The sequence below is a fragment of the Pseudonaja textilis genome, chromosome 8 (genome assembly GCF_049901715.1).
Source record: "Pseudonaja textilis isolate UNSWEBS1 chromosome 8, rPseTex1.2, whole genome shotgun sequence".
Classification (NCBI taxonomy): Eukaryota; Metazoa; Chordata; class Lepidosauria; order Squamata; family Elapidae; genus Pseudonaja; species Pseudonaja textilis.
In genome coordinates this window covers 40,475,962-40,494,675 of record NC_141997.1, presented here as the reverse complement: position 1 = coordinate 40,494,675, position 18,714 = coordinate 40,475,962, and the positions used below count along the sequence as shown (strand labels likewise).

The window sequence follows — 18,714 nt, the reverse complement described above, 5'->3', positions numbered from 1 at the left end:
CTTGGTAACTTGGTAACTTCACTCCTCCTCTCTTCAGCCATCTGTGGGAATGTCCCCAGTTCCCAGAGGAAACTTTCGTTTTGGCTACAACTCCTCCCCCAGCTATCTCTACTCCTCCCTAACCCTCATCTCCATGGTGGCAATACTGAAGCTTCCAAGATGGCCTCCGTCAGGCCGTCTTCAGAGTTGACACCGGTTGCAGATGGGGACGCTTTGCTAAACCAAAACAAACTGGGAACTTCAGAGACCCAATGGGGAAGGATAAAGGAAAGATGTTTCCAATTTCTAGTTCTAGTCATGCCGGCACTTTTAATAGCCAAGAATCTAAGACTTCAGTTGATCAGACGAATAAATGCCAGATGCTTCCTTGCTCATAAGTTTGGGCAGAAGGGATGGTAGACCTGCTCCCTCAAATTCCATTAAAGCTGCTAGTAATTCAAATTACGGTGAAAACCATTGAGAAGACTTTGCGGTAACGAGGTCCATTTCTCTTCTAAAACGATGTTGTTGTCACCAATTCCGCCATTTAACTGTGTCAGTTAAAACTAAATGAGGAACGCTTATTTGAGGAACAGCTTAGTTTAATTTGGGAACTCCGAAAGATGTCTGGACAACGTTACATTTTATTTAAAGCTTACCGGGTTTAGGAATCCCTATCAACCATCAACACATCTTTTGTTATGGGGAACTTGGTAATTTTGGTTCCTGTCTCTTTAATGATTGAGAGTAAAGCTGCTGTTTATTCATTGGTTGGAACCTAAAATAAGAGACAACTCCCATTCTGGCTCCTTCTTTATCTCTCACTCCACACAAGCTATTCTCCAAGAGGGTAGAAACTGTAAGGTGGCAGACCAGGCACATCTCCCCTTGTCTATCTTCTGAAATTCACAGGGACCAGTTGCGAGTGACTGCAAGCCTTTGTTTGCCATGGTTTTGTGTGTCACACAATTCTAGTGTATGCCATGGGTATTAATTATATTCTGTTGCTTTTATTGAGGTGCTCCCTCAGCCTCGTTGCTTTCTTGCAGACTTTTCGTCACCCAAACTAGGTAACATCATCAGTGCTACCCTTCTTGTTTTTGTTCTTCAACTACTATTTGGCCTGGATCTCTGCAGAGAATCAGACTAGGTGAGAGTGGCATTGCATGATCACTGATGATCTGTTGGCCTGATGGTAGCATCTCTTGGGAGAAGAGAATGTTTCAGGTGTTAGTAGAAGACTTGCCAAAATATGGGTCCTTGGTAAAGAATAGTTTCTGCTCCCCTTTTGGTAAGGATTTTGGAATCGTGGTCCAATTGGCCTGTTTATCAGATCCCACTCTCTCGATCAAAATAATCTGTTCCTGAAAAACTTGCTGTAAGTAATGTCTCTTTAAGATAGGGGACTTCAAACTTGACAGCTTTAAGACTTGTGGACTTCAACTCCCAGAATTCCTCCTCCGGTCATGTTAGCTCAGGAATTCTGGGAGTTGAAGTCTTCCAAGTCTTAAACTTGCCAAGTTTGAAGACCCTTGCTTTAAGACATATCTTGCATTGGTGTTTTTTTTTTTTTTAAATAATGATTCCCATAATTTTATTCCCTCAGAAGGGCTCCATGCATTCAACATTTTTGTACCTGATTAGTACAATGGTTTTGCACCTATAATTTATTTAACTTGTTTCAAAAGTCAATAATTCTAAGACAAAGGGCCCCTACACTCTTCTGTGTACTCAATAGCTTTTTTTTTTTCCTGTTTGTATTTGAAAAATCCAACTTCACTGGATGTTTTGTGCAGCAACCAGCAAAGAATTTTGGGGCCCGGGATGGAATGCAAGTCAGCGGCATACATTCTTTCAGACTTCTCCAACTATTTGGAGGAGGAGGAAGAGGAGGAGGAGAAAACCACGGGCATCCCAGACATTGAAGCAGATGACCTTTACGCTCGCAAAATAAGTGCTGCTGTATCAGCTGTAAAAGTTTCTTCTCATAAATTTCTCCCTAAGTCTTGGGCTCCAGGCGAAGAGTTACACTGGAAAAAAGCACAAAGGATATCTTTTTCCAAACAGTGGTATAAGGAAATTCAAGGATTCAGGTTTGTCATGTTGCATGCTCTGTCTGCATCCATCCCAATTTCTAGAAAACGCATTTGAACTCGTTGGGAGTCAATGCACAGAGGGGAGTCCATTGCTCCTTAGGGCAATGACAGTGGATAGTTTCCTCCGTTTGTCTTTGCCTACGGCCTCTTGTGTGCCCTGTTGGTGTTTGACGAAATAGATTGCTGCGCCTAGTTTCCGTGCTGGGACTTATTTCCCTGCCTTTTCTCCTTCTCCCGATGTGGGATCCTATACAGTAACATGAGAGGTGCTGAAGAGGAAGATGCAAGAGTCCAGCCCAGCCATAGCATCGTGGACCGCTTGGGCATCAGATGCCAAGGAGACTCTCAACCCATTCAGCCAACGCCTGAAATGGCTGCAGGCGAGATACGTGGCCGTTCCACTGAGCTGCCAAGGTTCCTACAATTTGCATGAGCCAGACTAGCTGATTCAGTTGAAGGCGTTTTGTGGCTTGCTTAAAATGGGGACGTGTGAAATATTGATACGCAGAGCTGTCTTTCTAATACGATCTCTACACCTGAGCATTCGGTATTGATGCTACTAAAGCGATCGGGATTGTTGTATGTCTGCTGGGTTGCCCCTACCCGTGCCTTTTATAATGGCTGGCCTGTTTTGCTGTTTATTCCCCAAGTAGAAGTCTTGTCCTTTTTTTTTTTTTTTTTCAAAGAACAGAGCATCCAAATTAGCCTTGCTTCCTTGTATGTTCGTGCACCTTTCTGCAGTGTCTGCATCTTTGGGTCATCCTTTTAGTTGAGTGCTCGTTTTTTTGGCAAGCCTTTTTTCTCTGGGTTGTATCACTTCAGCAGCTGAAGGCCTCTTTGGATGGGATGTTCTTAAATAGACATTTTTCAAAACCTCCTGCTATGACAGCAAAAGGAGAGGAGAAAGCATTGTGATTTTTTTTCTCTTTCCCCCTCTTTCCTGCATCTGTTTCCGATGTGGGCAGATTTTTGTCCGTGGGAAGAATCCTTCATTCAGGTGCAGAAATGACAGAGCCCAGAGCTGATAAATTTGCTAAGGGTGTTAAGCCTTTGCTGAGGTTGTGGTCTCTGTTGTCTACACCGTACTGCAAATCTAATGTGTATGTGTATCGTTTATATCTCAGCCAGTTTTTATTTCTTCGAGCCCTGCAAAAATATTCTGAGGACTACCTGAATTCTGATCATAGAGCCAAAGCTGACCCATCTTCAGGGCCTCGGCTCATAACGTGCAGGAAATATAATTACCTTAGGCCAGGCTATGACCAACGAATCCATGAGATTAGAGACTTTTACCCAGATTTGGAAAACGATGACTTGTTTGTCCGTAAGATGGGTGCCTCCCACGCCAATCCAGTCGTTCTCCAAGATTTTGAGTATCTTAGGAGGTCTTGTCAACAAAGACCTCAGGTCGAAGGAGAAATTGTTCTTCAGCCCAGAGAAGATGGGGAAGATGAAACAATTCCAGATTTAGAAAAAGATGACCTCACCATTCGCAAAGCTCAACGGCACAAGAAAGAAGTGCCTTTATCGGGTGCCCCTGACAAATACCAGCCTGCTCTTTTCCCGGACCCTTGGAGTCTACCCCCAGAAATTCAGGCCAAATTTCTATGCCTGCTGGAGAAGTCCACCCTCAAGAGCGAGGGTGAGCAGAGAGGAAAGGTCTTACCTCCTTCGTCGAGGCAAAAGAAGGACGATATGTTGACCCGGAAAATGGAGCTGCTCAGCCTAGGAGGCAATGCGCAATCCAAGAGCTTCTGCCCAGGAGCGTGTAGCAAAGAAGATATGGAAAAATGGGAAGCCATCAGAGAGGCCAGCAAAACCAGGCATAAGAAACGGCAAATGGTTGAAAGGTCAGCACATGGCCATGCATGGACCGTGCTTGTATCTGAATATTTGGGAATGGTGCTCGGAAGGGAACTGTTTCATGTTTGATTTTCAACGAAGCATGCCTTGGTGTGACTTTTAAGCTCGGTGTTCATGTCTGTCCCCATCAGTTCTGTTGTTGCTCATCAACTGCTCGCAATCCATCCGTCAGAAGTTGCAGACCAATTTGTAGAGTAGGTTGTGTTTATTGTATTGGAGTGGCGCGGTGGCCTAGAGGTGGAGCTCTCGCCTCACAATCAGGAGGCTGTGAGTTCGATCCTAGGTAGAGCAAGATATTTCCCTCTCTGGGCATCATGAGAATATATGTGCTGAACAAAACTCAGCATTGGCAACAGGAAGGGCAGTAAACACTACTAGCTCCATTCAATTGCCCAGACTCCACCCAGCAAGGGATTATGTGGTCTTTAGAAGAAGATGATTGTGTTTATAGTACTCCAAGATGGTGTTTATTGTACTGGGTCAAGAATACCAATTCTATTGTTAACAAGAAGCTGGTACCCCTTAATGTACAACAATTCTAAAAAAAAAAAAAAGATGTATATTTGAATAAACATAAGCCATAATCACTGTCAGGTTTTTTTCTCTAAAAGTTCTTCTGTGAATCTAAAGCTCTTCCATATAATATTGAAAATCATTCTTGCAGATAAGACAAAAGGAAGATGCATAGACTCCTTTTCCCATTTTATTTTCCACACAAAGGGCTTCGTGTGTTTCTCCTCAACCTGCAATTCCTTTGATTGGATATCCAAGTCGAATCTATAATTTGGCAATATTTATCTGGCTTGGCTATCCATTAATTAATATCCATTAAATCCTTTCAGAATGTATGCCCCTGCAACCACACCGGCTTAACATTCTCCTTTCTTTTTTAACAGTTTCTATAACCCCATTTTCCCCACAAGCCTCGTCATTGTCTGAATTGTCCAGAATTGTTTCCTCACAGCTCGGAAAAGAAGCCCAGTTCCAAATAAGTTGACATGTTTGTTGATTCTCGAGGCGGGGGAGAAAGGCAGGAAGTTTTCCACTGATGTTTGTTTTCGATCCCCTTCTTTTTGGGAGGATTTTCCCAACCTTTTCAGAAGAAGTTTGGAGCATCAGGTGTTGATTATTGGCCCCACCATTCACCAGCGAGACCCAGTCCTTGGCCAACCTTAATGAGATTTCTGGTGTTCCTCTGGTAAAGTCCTTCTCGTCTTGAAATGACCTCATCCATTCCATTCTCCTTGTGCCAGTCATGAGTTCTTCTTTAAGTGTTCCATGTCTTTGCTCACCGCGTCATTCCCAAGGACCAATTGTGCATGTTTCATTTGGAAAATAAGTATCTGCGAGCTGGTCGTTTTCATAAATTTAAATATTCAATTTAAGACCTCTGTTAGAATACATGTTTGATCGCTCCACCCGTGTAGAGTTCTCTGATGGCAACAGCCTTTCTTATTGGTTTCTTTCCTAGACCAACCAACTGGGCAAAGGCCAGGCATTGAATTCACATGATCTTTGAGCAGTTCTGAAATTAGTAGGTAGTCCTTGACTTACAGCCATTGGTTTAGCATTCAAAGCTACAACGGCAGTAAAAAAAAAGTGACTTATAGCCAGTTTGCACACTTACAACCATTGTCGCCTTTCCATGGTTGTGTGATCAAAATTTGGGTGGTTGGCCACTGGCATGTATTTATGACAGTTGTGGTGTCTTGGGATCATGTGATCGCCATGAGTAACATTCCCAGCTGGATTTCGCCAAACAGAGTCAATCCGGGAAGCCAGTTTCGCATATTGACTGTCTGGTTCACTTAATAACTGCAGTGATTTGCTTTGTTTCCACAACAGTGGGGGGGAAAATTCATAAAATGGGGCAAAATTCACTTAACAGCTGCCTTGCTTAGAAATGGACACTTTTGGTCATAAGTCGAGGACCACCTTCTATTCTAAAATCTATAAAATCTAAGGCAGCTCCAGCTGGTTGTTTTCCCCATGTGTGCTTTTGATCTCTCTAAATATTTGTTGAAATGGTAAAAAAAAAAGAAAAATGTTCTGTGTACCATTGTGATGATTCAACCATTGCATTTCCATAAGCGAAGCTCGTACATTTGCATGGTCCGTATCCAAACAATGAGACGACCACTTGTGCTTAGGGTCACGCTTAAAGGTTAAAACGGTGCTTTAAAATATAAAGATGACGAGATAGTTCAGGGACAGAGGTAGGCTACTGCCAGTTCGCACCGGTTCTGGCAGACCGGTAGTTAAGATTAGGCGCAGTTCGCCGAACCTGCAAATCCCACCCCTAGCTGGCTCTGTTTCTACCCGTTTTTTTCAGGCTGTTTTTCGGGCCATTTTCAGGGTCATTTTTGGGGCCGTTTTCTGCCATTTGGGGGCCAAAAATGGCCTGGAAAAGGTCCCCCAAATAGTCTTAAAACATCCCAAAAATGACGTAGTTTGGGGGCTGTTTTCAGGCTTTTTCCCAGACCATTTTCAGGCTGTTTTCTGGGCCAAAAATGGCCTGAAAAGAGCCCCAAAACAGCCTGAAAATGTCCAAAAAACAGGCTGAAAAATGGGAGGGGTGGGGCCAGTCAGTGGTGGGATTAGCCCAAGTGGCTGAATCCTGTCTCTTCCATTGAGGTGAGTGGCCGGGAACGGGGTCTGGGTGTGATGAGTGACGTCACCCACCCAGACACCAACCGGCCACACCTACCCAGCCAGAGAACCGGTTGTTAAAAAAATGCACTCCACCCCTGTTCAGGGACTTCATCCCCTTTTTCAAATTCAGTTGCTGCTGTAGCTGATCAGGTGGGCATGAACCTGTAGGCATTATTATAACACAGCGATGCCAGTGGAACGGGACGTATGAACTTTGTCGGTTTTCTGATTTCCCTCAGGCTGTTGCAAAAGATTTCTGAGGAACACGGGTAAGTGGAATGACGGAAGCATGGCAGACTGTGAACGCCCCTAATCCTCCCCTCGAACCCCTTGTAACTTCGCTTGAGGCCCTGTCTGCATGTGCTTTGGGTCTGGCACTCAAACTGGCTTGCAAAGCCCCCTTGGAAACATCTTTGGGACCCCCTCCCCAGGGGCTGCCACTGCTTCTGGAGACCCAGGAGATGCTTCCTTGGAAGCTGGAGTGGGGGTTGGGGGGAGCTCTAGGCACAGCTTTGCAAATTCTCACACCAACTGCTCCGGTTCTGGTAAAAATGTTCAGAGTATTGCAGCGTAAATTCAGCGCCAGAAAAGTAAACACAGATGGCTGAGGCTTCATTTAACTTCTTTATAAACAGATAAAGTGAATTTTATAATACCAGTTATAGATTCCTCCAACATGGAGCAAACTCAAACAAAAGCAGACATGTTACAGGTATAGAGCAGAACAGCAGCTCAGGAGCTCAGAAACAGACACCAGTTTCACTTTAGTTCAGCAGGCAAGCAAGCAAGTTAGTTTCTCTTTCACTTTAGAGCTGAGCACAGAACAGAGATTCTCTCTTTAAATTTCAGCCCTCAATTCAGCTCTCATTGGCTGACCTTTGTTACTAAGCTCTATTCCAGTTCATGAATATACTCTGACAAAAAGGTTGGCAACCCTGCTCCTCTTTGGCTAAAGACTCCAAATAAGTCACAGGCAAAAATAAAACATACCTGTTGCTGAGTAAGCCAGTTGTTGCAAGCCATAATGCTGATATTGTCTGTAAGTCTGGGAGGTGTCCAGTGGCAAGCAGCATTTTTTTATCCCAGGTCTCTGAAACAGCAGGGCTCAGGGCATTCTTTTAAATCTTAAATTATGTGGGTTTTGACATTTTATTGTATTGATTCAATCGTACATCTCTGTGAGGAACATGGGTGGTTGAGCAGTTTAATCAATGAAAAAAATGTTCCATCAGAAAGTCAAAATCTGCCATATTCTGTAGAAGAATCCCCAAAACGTTTGAGGGGCCACAGAAAAAGGAGGATCAAAGCCCACGCAGGGCAAATAAAGGAAATAATAGAACATGGATTTTTAAAAAAGATCTTACATCCACATAGCCAGCAATGTAGGCCACCCAATATAATATTTTTGGGTACCTCAACAACAGTAGAAACTATGGTAGTGGATACCCCTCAGAACAACACAGAATAACACCCCCAATCTGTATTTCTTGGGGTTGTTATTGCTTTCTAATCCATGCACACAACATCCTTTTTTACATCTGGCAATGATTTAAAAAGGAAATCACAGCCTATGGGAAGGACAACCTTATGGTGCCATCGCTGGGCTTTTAATTCCAGCTCTTTCATCTTAACTCTAGCAAAGAATTTAGAGAGAATAAAAACAATGCCTCTTACTTAGGTTCAGAATTATTCTCAGCCTGTGAACATGTGCCCAAGCGGCTCTCCCACACCAGCCTCTCAAAACTTGGAGGAGTTTAAAAGAAAACAAGGCAAGAACTGTTTTCTCAGCATGGAATCGGGTGCCCTGTTCTCTCCTGGACTCTGGATGGAAATCTGGCACTTAAGAGGATGCTAGAGTCCAAGATGGACCTGTTTCAAACTCAGAACACTTTAGGCACCTCTGTAATATCGGCTCTTCGGGCCTCCAATGCCTAAAATGCATTCCTGGGCCAAGCAAAATGCAGTGGGCAAATTGCAAAGGCACAGAAGCAGATGGTGCCCACAGCTATTGCAGAACCTCAGGCAGCTTACGCTATGTTCCCTTCATTAACAGGGAAGCAGAAGTTGGGTCCATTTACACACACACACACACACACACACACACACAGGTGTACATGTGCACACACATGAATAAACACACAAACCTGCAAAGCATTTTTCCAATTTAAAATGCAGAGGGAAGAATCAACAGGGGAAATAAATTTTCAAATAGGTAGGTAAGTAGATAATGGGTGGGAGAGAGGATGGGTGGCTAAATGATAGATAAAGGGAGAGAAAGGAAAAGAGAGAGAGAGAGAAAGAGAAAGAAAGAAAAAAAGGAAGGAAGGAAGGAAGGAAGGAAGGAAAGAAAGAAAGAAAGAAAGAAAGAAAGAAAGAAAGAAAGAAAGAAAGAAAGAAAGAAAGAAAAGAAAGAAAGAAAGAAAGAAAGAAAGAAAGAAAGAAAGATAGATCACTAAGGTGCTCCATTTTTTTGGTTGATGAGACAGATGGGAGAAGAGCAGCCCATCTTGGCAATATAATTTGGAAAGAAAGAGAAAGAAAAAGACAAGGTAAGCCAGGAAAGAAATTCTGGTCCAGACTGAGCTCTGAGAGTTGCTTTGGCTGATGCTGCTACCGCTGATGTGCATGGGGCCTGCCTTGGGGTCGGGGGTGGGGTGGGGTGGGGGGCATACGAGGACTGGGTGAAGATGCATGAGTCTTTCGTTACTTCTTTGAAGTCTTCTCTAGGAGGGGAGGGCTGGGGGTGGGTGGGCAGCAGGATTTGGAAGAGGACCAGATCTGCAATCAATCTAGAGTTTAACTCCCTCCTAACGGGTTATCAGCTGCCGAAATCAGCCAGGGTCACTGTGAGCGAACATATAACTCCTGACTCTGATTTGCTTAGATGTTTGTTATTAATTACAAAGTTATGAGTTTTGTCAGATGTTACTTTTCTCTGCTTTAGCTGCTTCTTCTTTCTCGTCCTCCTCCTCGCCCTCCTCCTCCTCCTCCTTAAATACAACGTTGCTATATTAGATTTATAACCTTCCTGGATTTTTCTTTCTTTCTCTCCGCATACAATCAGGCCGTCTCATTTACGGCATTTTCTTGGGAGATGAAGAAAGATTAGTCTGAGAAAAACATCTTTCCCCCTTTCCCTCCTCGTTTTTGCTTTGTTTTTGGTATTCAGAAGGGATGTCCCATCTGGAGGAAGCATTCAGAGCAGAGCAGAGCAGATGGGCTCGTGCACGGCTTGTGAAATAAGCCATAGTAGCTTGAGGCACCTATAGGATGAACCTATCAATTGGCTGATAAAACACAACGTTGCATTGTATTAGGCCCAAACTGTGCCATATTTCTTTAAAAACATGGGATTAGTTTCTCTCTTGCCCGTGCCTACCTACAATCGCTCCTCTGTTCATTGGGGGAGCCACACAGCTTCATGGTTCATTTTAGGGAATTGTAGTAGTGCAAATGTCAGGGTACTCCAGCCTCACATAACGGACAAGCCCAAGACGATCTAGATTTAGACCCCACCCCGTAGTTTCTCAGACTTTCACCTATAACTCCTTGCATTGTGACGTCAAAAAAAAAAAAAAATGGAATGGTATGGTGGCTTAGAGGTGGAGCTCACGCCTCACAATCCAGAGGCTGTGAGTTCGATCCTAGGTAAAGGGAGATATTTCCCTCTCTCTGGGCACAGTGAGAATATATCTACTGAACAAAATTCCATATTGGTGACAGGAAGGGCATCTGGCCATTAAACACTCTGCTAGCTCCATTCAATTGCCTAGACTCCATCCCGCAAGGGATTATGGAGTCGTTAAAAGATGATGATGAAGATGATGATGATGATGATTGTGATGAAAAAATCTTTAGTGGAAAGGGTGGAGAATGGTGGGATTATGGAGAGAAACCTGAACGGGAAGTGAGGAGCAGCTTGCTCTGTAATTCTTAAGATCAAATGCAAAGAGCACTGGTTAGCTTTTGTAGTACGGTTTTACTGTCTATTTTGCTCAGCATATTTTACGGCTACAGGAAATACATGAGTCTTTTTTTTTTTTCTTCCTGCATACCAAGAGAATCCTGACCATGAAGTGGGAAGGAACTGCTGGGTGTGCCTACATTTGCTTTGATTATTCAGTATAGTAACTTTCAAAGTGTCTTGAATTATGGACTTGGGAGAGAGACCTTTTAAATATCGACACAGAACCTGGAAAAGGCTTATGGGAATGGCCATCTCACCTTTATTCCCTTTCATTAACATTCATGAAAAGTTACATAAAGTGTTCTATAAAAGGATAACCTACGGAAGATGGCCAGGAAGGGATAGTTTCAGCAACCTGCATTTTTTGTTTAAATATAAGGAGGAAACAAAATCTGATGGTAACATCCGTTACATCGCGATATGACAGATGTGACTTCTCCATCCTTGAAGTTTGTTTTTAAAGTAGAGGCTGGTGAACCACCTCTCTTACTCTCCCTTGTCGAGGGTTGGACTAGATCAGGGTCTTCAAACTTGACGGTTTTAAGACTTGTGGACTTCAACTCCCAGAATCCCTCTTCCAGTCGTGCTAGCTCAGGATTTCTGGGAGTCCACAAGTCTTAAACTTGCCAAGTTTGAAGGCCCTTGGACTAGGTCATCCTTGTGGCTCCTTCCAACTCCACAATTCTGTGATTCTCTGAGATAGCGATAGCAATAGTACTTAGACCGATACAGGAAATTTGCAGAGTCAGACATATATAGATATAAGGCAATTCAGACTAATTATTAAGAGAATTGCTTAAGAGTTTGTCAATCAAAACAAGAAACAGAAAGGCTTAGGCAGAAAATTCAAGGTCCTGTACTATTATGCAATAAGCAATTTAAAGTCATCTCCTGGTACAGATATATTCTTTAGCAAGAGCAGCAGCACTGGATAGGGTAGGGTAGGGTAGGGTAGAATAGAAATAGAATAGAATAGAATAGAATAGAATAGAATAGAATAGAATAGAATAGAATAGAATTCTTTATTAGTGTGATTGGACACACAAGGAATTTGTTTTGGTGCAAATGCTTTCAGTGTACATAAAAGAGAAGATACATTCGTCAAGATTTAAACTTAGACTTGTATATACTGCTTCACAGTGCTTTTACAGCCCTCTCTAAGCAGTTTACAGAGTCAACAAGTTTTACATACCCAACAATCTGGGTCCTTGTTTTACTGACCTCAGAAGGATGGAAGGTTGAGTCAACCTTTAGCCTGGTGAGACCCAAGCTGCCAAACTACTGGCAGCCGGCAGTCAGCAGAAGTAGCCTGCAGTACTGCATTCTAGCCACTGCGGCTCTTTGTGTAGGAGGGTGTGTAGGAGAGGGCCTACACACTCACACCACTAAAAACTGCCTCGTCATAGACCACCCCTAGTCCCGTTCCTGCTAATCAGATTCTTAAATCGCCTCGTGAAGAAGGAAATGGACTGGAACTCTAAAAAGTCTTTCTCTACCTCCCTTCAGGAGTAAATCCTTGAACGATGTCAGTGCAGATGAGCTACAAACAATCCGGCAGATGCGTTACGAAGAGCTCCAGAAAATAAAAACTCAGCTGCGGGAACAGGACCAACAGTGGCAAGATGTAAGTGGTCCTGGAAAGACCCTTCTTTGGTGTCCCGCTGGGTGGTTCTACAAGATAGTCACAGCAAACTGAATTTGGGTGGCAGCCATTAACCCTGTGCCTATCAGTAGCAGGACATGGGATGGCACATGGGTTTGGGTTCTTCTTTAGAAGTTTCAGCCAGTGGGAGGAGGGCTGAGGGCGGAACAGAGCAGTGGGAGATGGATTAAAGGGCCAGGACAACTTCCGAAGATGCGTCCTCTAGCTTTGGTCTCCATATCTTCCAATGGAAATGCTAGAGAAGCCATGGGATTTTTCTTCCGATGGTGGTGGTGCTTGGCAGCAGAAAGCGCCGGATGAGAATTCAGCAAGGTGCATTCTCTGAGAAAAGAATAGACAGAATGAATTGACAGCTGCAGATAGCAAATATTGTAACGGCAGATATAAAATTGATTAGCAAATAATAAATAAAGACCATATACGATTAAAAGGCCTAAATTTTGTTGGAGCCAAAAGGACAGCAGAGAAGAATCCAAAGTAGAGATGGTATTCAGTGGGTTCTGACCAGTTCTGGAGAACCGGTAGTGGAAATTTTGAGTAGTTCATAGAACCGGCAAATACCACCTCTGACTGGAGGTTTTACAGTATCCTTCCCCTGCCAGGCCCACCAAGCCATTCCCAGAGAACCAGTAGTAAAAAAAATTTGAATCCCACCACTGATCCAAGGTACTTCTCAAGACTGGAAGGTGCAACCATTAAGGTGGCCAGATCTTAAGGAATGCCCTGCCAGACATGTTCTCATGGGCTAAGGTGTAGGAACAACAATGTTGGAAGGAAAATCCATCTGATTCAGTTCCAAGCTGGGAAAAAGACGCTGGGAACAACATGGAGGCTGATTGGAAAGGAGGTTTAATGATGAACCACCAGGATTTGTGGTTCTGGTGCAGCTGACAAAATGGTTGAATGAGTAGATCAGTCTTTATAAGTTTCTGTGACTTTGAAGTTTGAATTGTCCTGGGGGTGATGCAATGAAGGGGCTAGTGTTCTGAAAAGGTGTTGGGCAATTCCTATTATGGCTAATAGTTTTGGTCCTGTGTTGGATCTTGGGTGAGGGGCTGCTTTCAAATCCAGTGGCGGGATTCAAATTTTTTTACTACCGATTTTGTGGGTGTGGCTTGGTGGGCGTGGCTTGGTGGGCATGACAGGGGAAGGATACTGCAAAATCCCCATTCCCTCCCCACCCCACTAACCTGCTTTCCAGCTCCATTTTCCTGTGCACGGCAACAAAAGAAGACCCAGCTAATCAGCTGGGACTTGGGAGGCAGAGAATAGATGGGGGCGGGGCCAGTCAGAAGTGGTATTTGCCGGTTCTCCGAACTACTCAAAATTTCCACTACCGGTTCTCCAGAACTGGTCAGGACCTGCTGAACACCAACTCTGTTCTAATCCTACCATTCTGCCTTTGTTAGCTGTCAAACTTTGCTGCAAGGAGTTTCAAAATATCCTGTCTTGAATGAATGGATTATCAAAACTGCATTTGTAAAATCTGCCCTCCTTAGTTTCTGCTTGGGGGCAGAAAGACTGGAGCTGGTTAAGATTTTTTCCCATTTCTCCTTTGGAGGAAATATTCTATCCTGTTTTTTTTTTTTTCAATATTTCCCAAAATATTTTATTCTTCTGATGGGTGTCGGGGGAGGGGGCTTCCCACAACAGTAATACATGAAGGTGGGGCTGAAATTAACATCAACAACAAGTGAAGGAATTCCTATTGTGGAAATATATTCATCAGTAAGGGCGCCTGAGAATCCAATCCTGTTTTGGTTTTTAGTCACCCTTTTAAATTACACCAGGTAATTCAAGATAACATGGAATGCTCCTGAGCTGGGCGATCAGGTTAATAATAAATATATACATATACCATCTCCTGTTGCTGCTTTGAATAACAATGCCTATAAGGTTGGAAGCCCATTAGGGTTTATGGAGGAATTAGGAAGGAATATTGGAATGTTACGAGCTTCCTTTTCAAAGCAGCCAGTGCGTTTTCTCCTGCAAAACTTCTTTAAGCATCCGGAAGCTTGAAAGGCTGCCATTGTTCAGATCGGGGACAGGCTGGGGAAAAAGACATTTGAGAAGGCAACAGACCAGGTATCTCAGATGAAAACAGTCTGTTGCGCAGTCTTTGCCAGGGAACGCGGCCCCCTGAGCGTTCGGCTGGAGGAGCTTGCCGTCCGAGGCCTTTACTGAGCACAGCTTGGAGTTTTGTGTATGTTTGTGTGTAGGATTTGGCCAAATGGAAAAGTAGGCGCAGGAGTCACACCTCTGACCTGCAAAGGAAAAAAGAGGAGAGAGAAGAAATCGAGCGGAGAAGTTCAGAAAGCTCGGAACGGCGCAGCAAAACCCTGAGAGAAATGCAGAGAGACAGGTAATACATGCCTAGGTGCTTTAAGGGCTTAATCCTATTTTACGTTGTCTTGAATGCAGCAACCACTTGTTTTAATTGACTGCCTTTGAATTTACTTACACACATTCGCTTGCCGGCCTGTTTAATTTGCAGTTCTTCTCACCGGGAATGATTCGATCATTGTATTCCTAAATAATTAAAGGATAACTGGTCTAATATCCATAAAATTAATTTAGCAAATATGCCAATAATTTCAATACACCTTTTGAAAGGACCCTTTTAATTTCAACCTCGTTGAAGGTCACCGTACATGCTGGGTTCGTTTTCAACTTCATTTGTTTTTGTTTTTCTGTGTTATTTGTCTTTAAATCTCAAACCAGCTTGTTTTGACCTAGGTCCCATTTCTGCATTTTTAATATAAGTCTTATATAACTATTAGAAAGAATTGGAGGGGGGGGAATGGGGTGTGTTTGTCCTGCAAAAGAGCCTTTTAAAGGTCTTCCCTGGGCTTTTCTCATTTTGTCCTAGTTTGATGCTATCAGGTGTCCTGAGTTCTTTTCAGTGAAATACAAGGGGCCCTTCATGCTTCCTTAAGAAGGAACGCACCAATAACATTCTGTTTATAGATAGTCCTTGGCTTGTGACCCCAACGGAGCCCAGCGTTTCTGTTGCTAAGCAAGATGGTGGCTAAGTGAATTTAGCCCAGTTTTACAAGCTTTCTTGCCACCGTTGTGAAGTGAATCGCTACAGTTGTTAAATTAATAACACGGTTGCTAGGTGCATCTGGCTTGCCCATTGATTCTTGCTGGTCAGGAGGTCGCAAAAGGAGACCAGGTGACCCCAGGTCACTGCAACAATCACAAGTACATGCCAGTTTCTAAACAGCTGAATTTTGATCACGTGACCACAAGGATGCTTGCAGTGGCCCTAATGTATGAAAAACAGTCTTTAGTCTTTTTTTTCCAGTGCTGTTCTACCTTTAAGCAGTCCCTAAATGAACGATTGTAACTGGAGGATTGGGTTTGATACCTGTCATGCCCCTGTCAGAATCTGATCGGAAGGGGGAAGCCAAGCAGCTGACAGGGAGTGGGAGTGTGGCTCCGTTTGCTGTGGAAGAAACTTGGGAAGGGCACAGTCCAGCTTGGCAGAGCAGGGGAGACGTAGAGCAAGGGAGAGGGAATTTAGAGGAAGACCCAGGCCCACCCCCTCTTCATCCTAGGACATGCAGGGAGGAATGGAGCAATGTGAGTTGCATGGCTTACGGGGGAGGAAAGGGCCCTGATTCCCTTCATAAGCTGTAGCTGGGAACACAGCACTGCAACCTTACTGTCATGCCCCTGTCAGAGTCTGAATCCAAGGAGGAAGACAAACAGCTGACAGGGAGTTGTGGCTTCGTTGGTTAGGGAGGAGGCTGGGGAAGGGCAAAGTCCAGCTGTGCAGAGCAGAGGAGAGATAGAACAAGGGATTCTAGACCCAGGCCCAACCCCTGTTCGTCCTAGGGCATGCAGGGAGGAATGGAGAAGAGAGCAACATGTGTTGCATGGCTTACAGGGGAGGAAAGAGCCCCGATTCCCTTCATTAGCCACACCTGGGAATGAAAGTTTAAAAAAACTGAATGCTGACTGCGGCAGCTGCTGGGAGCAAACGTAACTTTATCCTGTGTTGTCTTTGCTTCTCTGTGTTCCTGGCGTCTTCCCAACCATGTGAGTTTTTCCATGCCTTCACGTCTGGAATTCTTGCTCCTGCCCTGCCAAACTAATTACCTCAGTTTGGCTTGATTGGATTTATAGTTACAGTTTGTATTGACCATGATTTGTACTTAATTCTCTGCAGTCAAAGGCTGTTCCTGGGAGAGTTTTTTCTCTAGCCAGAAGGTAACCTGGACATTGGGGACAAATTTGGAGCTAATAAAGGGACTCTTATTGATTATCCATCTGTGTTGCCTTTGTGCCATGCCCCGGGTCATCACACTTACAGGTTTTACACACACACACACACGCACACACACACACACACAAAACACGTTTGAGGTCATCGGTTACCCAAAGCTCTTGCTTTTCTTCTAGAGAGAGGCGAGATCAGGCTCTTCTGAGGAACTCCTGGCAGGAGATGGAACAAATATCTTTCTCGAATGATGACGTCTTTCGGGAAGAGAAAACGTCTCCCAAGGTTTGCGTTCCAACTGAGGCAAACGGAGGCTTGAAAAAGGAAGACGATCATGAGCTGAGGAACCGGAAACTGGAGCGTGGGGTGAAGGAGGAGCCTCTCGCCTCAGTAGACAGCCTGTCCAGAGAAAGGATGGAGTCGCCTTTGCCAAGTTCCCAGTCATCGAATGCCCAAACTGGATCTGGTCGGGTTTCAGCCTCCTTATCGAGAAGTTATCAGAAGGCGGACACAGCCAGGTTAACATCGGTAGTCACCCCAAGGCCATTTGGAGCCCCTATGAGAGGAATCTCCTCACTTCCCAGGTCCTTTACGGTAAAAACTGGCTTTTGTCTTAAGATTTGGGGAAGCACCTCTGGCTAATTTTATACTTCAACTGCGCTTATATCTGCAGTCACATATCTAAAATAGAAAGAAGGATATATGATATATGAACAATTAGTCGGTGGAACTATCAGCCTTTTAAATGCTCCAACACTTGAAGTTTTTAATAAGAGATTGGATGACCATTTGCCTGAAATGGTGTAGAGTTTCCTGCCTAAGCAGGGGGTTGAACTAGAAGACCTTCAAGATCCCTTCCAACTCTGTTTTCTATTCTATTCTATTCCATATTCTAATTCTATTCTATTCCATTCCATTTTCTATTTCTACTCCACGCCACGCCACACTATTCTGTTCTGTACTATTCTATTCTATTCTATTCTATTCCATTCCATTCCATTCCATTCCATTCCATTTCATTTCATTTCATTTCATTTCATTTCATTTCATTCCATTCTATTCTATATTCTATTCTATATTCTGTTCTTTTCCATTCCATTCCAGATTTTCTATTCTGTTCTGTTCTGTTCTATTCTATTCTATGTGTTAAACACACAATCACAGACATGTCACGAAAAACCACAATGACATACTGGATGTACCATATCTGCAATTTGCCTGAATGTTTCGGGAATATTAGAAAGGTAAGACCTATCTCCTTTAGGATTTGAGATGGGTATTGAAATTGCTCCCTCTACTAGGACCCAAAGCTCATTCTTGTTGAGACTCTGCTTTTACACAATACGTTTGGGTGTGTATAGATGCACAAACTCCTTACGGAGATTTCCAACAGAAACGGTAAAACTACTCACTTAGAAGGAATCAAAAGGTGACATTTCACTTTGGATTTGTAACTATTTGCCTACTATTTGCATATCGTCCCATCAAACGTAGCGTCTTAAATTTTGAAATTTAAGCCTGTACCATCTATATATAATGCATTGTATCCTTTCAACTTAGTTTTATAATGAAAAGAAGCATTAGAGGGTGATAGGATAGCAGTATTCCAATATCTACCTGTATCCTTCCCTGCTCTCCTGGAGGGAAGGCAAGGATATAATTGCACTTCATGCAAACAGGAATTCATGCCCTGCTCTCAGCTGCAAAGACAACTGCAGAAAAAGTCAGAGCCAATTAAATTAGGGACACTACATCTTTCCCTGCTCCCAGCAGTTCACAAGCTCTGCTTTTGAGGTGGATTGGCTCCTTATTCAATTCAATTCAACTGAAAACATTGCAGGAATTGAGTACATCTAATCTCGTGAAAAGAAGGGCTGGGGTGACATGATAGCAGTATCTCAGGGGCTGCCCCAAAGAAGAGGGAGTCAAGCTATTCTCCAAAGCACCTGAGGGCAGGACAAGAAGCAACGGGTAGAAACTAATCAAAGGAGAGAACTAATCTGGAACTAAGGAGAAATTTCCTGACAGAACAATGAACTAGTGGAGTTTGCCTTCAGAAATCGTTGGTGCTCCATCACTGGAGGCTTTGAAGAAGAGATTGGATAATCATTTGTCCGAAGTGATACAGGGTCTCTGCTTGAGCAGGGGTTGGACTAGAAGACCTCCATGGTCCCATCCAAATAACTATATTAACACTGCAGATGATTAGCGAGGCCCATAGGGGCTGGGGAAAATGTTCAGTAGATGCTGCTCAGGCCAATGTTGGAGA

At 43.7% G+C, this 18,714-nt stretch overlaps 1 protein-coding gene across 1 annotated transcript in view; it reads left to right on the top strand.

Annotated features, from left to right (window-relative positions):
• LMO7 (LIM domain 7) overlaps positions 1-18,714 on the top strand; it is a 163,365-nt gene that overhangs the window by 110,377 nt on the left and 34,274 nt on the right. Inside the window, 7 exon segments of the mRNA XM_087938160.1 lie at positions 1,776-2,072; positions 2,331-2,502; positions 2,994-3,925; positions 6,830-6,859; positions 12,064-12,181; positions 14,440-14,582; positions 16,628-17,039. Coding sequence (XP_087794286.1) covers positions 1,776-2,072; positions 2,331-2,502; positions 2,994-3,925; positions 6,830-6,859; positions 12,064-12,181; positions 14,440-14,582; positions 16,628-17,039 — 2,104 coding nt within the window.